Source organism: Alligator sinensis, unplaced genomic scaffold (assembly GCF_000455745.1).
Source record: "Alligator sinensis unplaced genomic scaffold, ASM45574v1 scaffold169_1, whole genome shotgun sequence".
NCBI lineage: Eukaryota > Metazoa > Chordata > Crocodylia > Alligatoridae > Alligator > Alligator sinensis.
This window is the reverse complement of record NW_005841924.1, coordinates 1,748,059-1,750,862: the sequence shown is the minus strand read 5'-3', so window position 1 is coordinate 1,750,862 and position 2,804 is coordinate 1,748,059. Positions and strand designations below refer to the sequence as shown.

The following is a 2,804-nucleotide window of genomic DNA, read 5'->3' as shown; positions in this document are numbered from 1 at the left end:
TCCTGCTTTTACATTTCGTGCTCTAGAGAACACATAAGCACTTGATTTTTTTTTAAAGCTGATGTTGCACACTGTCAAGGCATTTCCCCCCGCCCCCCCTACATAATTTACAAGGCTCTTTTTTACTTCCTCTAACTGAAAAACTCTGAAAGCCTGAAACTGCAAGGGAGGTGCAAGCTTTCTTTTATTACATACATAGCACGTAATAGCAGAAGGTTACTCATAGGTGTGGAATATTTTTGGGGGCTTGGAGGGTAGATGGATGGAGGAGGTGAAAGAGATGGATTTTGCAAAGATGTATTCCAGAACTGAATAGCTGGTTTGACAACTCTAGTGCTGTCCCTTTGACCTTATTTATACAGTAGAGATAGCCAGAAATGATTTCCTGTGAGGTGCCCTGGATTTTCACTTTTTTGACTCTAATACTCTCCAACATGACCCACAAAATCAGAAAATTATACTGATCAAAATAGCTTTGCCAAGTTAATGTAAGTGCTTTCTGCACAGAGTGGAAGGAATGAGGACCTCTACTCTTAAGTGCTTTCTTCCGATATATCATCTTTGTGCATATGCAGAGTGACATAGCTTGTTGGACCAACCAGACTACTGATTCCCCGCTTTTCCTCTGCAACTGTACTAAATACACACGAATCCAGAGGAAGGATGGCAATTTTATTTAGATCCCCAGCTTGCCAATGTATTGATGCTTGTTGTACCCATTTTCCCACCCCTCTGATAATCACCTCTTCCTGATGTCCTTCCATGACTGCTTGACAGATCTGGTCAAGCTCTCTCTGATTCTGTATTAATTCTAGTCGTTTTTCCTTGACAATCTGAAGTGGGGTCTTCCCCTCCCCCTTCCATAATTCCTCAAGCACCTGCAGTATTGGAAAGAGATAGGTATGGAGTCAACATTGACAGCATTCACACATTTGATTTCCTCTCACACAAATGTGAGAGCAAATTTAACAACAATAAAAACAAGGAGGTTCAACTCATTTTCACTTACAGGTTAAAGCCTAAATCAACAACCCAGACTAGAGCATCCCCTACAGCCCCTCTTTCACAAAGAAACACAATATTCATGTCAAATGGTTTTGCAACAGGAATGGTCTTCCACCATTTAAGGGGATCTGCGACTCCATTGTAGGCCTACCTCTGCAAGGAAGGCAGTCTACTAATCTTTTGTTATTTGTGAGGACCATTGAAAGAAATAATTTTGGCAAACATCGCCTCCACTGATTTGGCAATTAGAGCACCATTGTACCCAGTCCAATTCCACGTAACTTACTGCGTTGCAGATCATCATCATCATCATCACAGAAGCAATGTAATGCTTTGGCTGTGAAATGAGGATACATAATAGGAAACAGAAGAGAAACGTTACAAGTCAGACTGCACGTGGCAGCCGCCGTCCCTCTATCACTTCTGAGTACAGCTGGGCAAAGCTAAGCTTCTTGAATAATTACTATCTATTGTTGGTGTGTATTCCTGCTTTGGAGCATGGCTCTCACCCTGGAATAAACTTGAGAGAAGAGAACATTTATAAAAAAGCAATTTCCTTGGGCAGTCATTTTCTGTATTCCCTCTGCTCTTATTTCAGAGATGTAGAATGTGAAAGAGAAAGCCCTTATTAAAACAGTGCAGGATCAAGTACAAGCAGCTGAAGACATAATTGTATGTTTGGGGCATCATGATGTGCTGGTGAGGAAATGAACGTTCTGTCAAAAATTCAGCATCAAAAACTGACTGCAGGATCAAGGCGAGGTTGTAATTTTCAGGTATTTCCAATAATAAGCAGTGCAGTAATACAGCTTATGAAAAACAGAACAAATTACATGATTAAAAACATCTTGGAGATTTTCCCCAGGATGGAGGATTTTTCCCTCCCAGTTCAAAGCTCCACCAGCATGAGGTAGTTTAGCAGTTGTGCTGAGTCCTGTAAGACACCTGTGTTGACACAACCTACTGTGAGTGAGGCACGATTCTCATCTGCCTGCCCTGACCCCAAGTCTCTGATAGAAGTTACTTGTGTTTTTTATTGTGCTGGAGGCCTCAAGGAGGATAATGGCAAAGCTGCCTTGAGAAGCCAAACCACAGGTTGCGCACTCTCCTTGAGAAGCTGTAGGGTGGAAAGAGATCAAAGTTTTGAAGTTATGGATAAACGTATGGTCACCATTATGGCCACTGTGACACCTGAAGCAATTTTTACCTAAACAACATTTTCTCTTCCAGTTTCATAGATTTCATAGACATCAGGGCTGGAAGGGACCTCGGAAGATCATCGAGTCCAGCCCCCTGCCCAAAGGGCAGGAAGTCAGCTGGGGTCATAGGATCCCAGCAAGATAAGCATCCAGTTTCATCTTGAAGGTGTTCAATAAAGGCGCTTGAACCACCTCTGGTGGCAGGCTGTTCCAGACCCTGGGGGCTCGGACAGTAAAGAAATTCTTCCTTATGTCCAGCCTGAAACGATCTTGAAGTAGTTTGTGACCATTCGACCTCGTCATCCCTTGGGGCGCTCTGGTGAACAAATGTTCCCCCAGATGCTGGTGGTCACCCCTGATAAACTTGTAGGTGGCCATCAGATCACCCCTGAGCCTGCGCTTTTTCAGGCTAAAGAGCCCCAGGGCTCTCAGCCTGTCATCGTAGGGTCTGCTTCCCTGACCTCTGATCATGCGCGTGGCTCTTCTCTGGACTCTCTCAAGCTTCTCCACATCCTTTTTGAATTGTGGAGCCCAAAACTGGACACAGTACTCCAGCTGCGGCCTCACTAAGGCCGAGTACAGGGGGAGAATGACGTCCCG

General features: G+C 44.0%; 1 protein-coding gene across 3 annotated transcripts in view; it reads right to left on the bottom strand.

The window, feature by feature from the left end:
* The window catches only part of GATB (glutamyl-tRNA amidotransferase subunit B), a 69,959-nt gene that overhangs the window by 2,179 nt on the left and 64,976 nt on the right, over window positions 1-2,804 (bottom strand). For all 3 annotated transcript variants that reach the window (XM_006019170.3, XM_025198527.1, XM_025198526.1), the window contains one exon: window positions 744-878. In XM_006019170.3, the coding sequence (XP_006019232.1) occupies window positions 744-878 (135 nt within the window). The remainder of the gene's footprint in view (window positions 1-743; window positions 879-2,804) is intronic.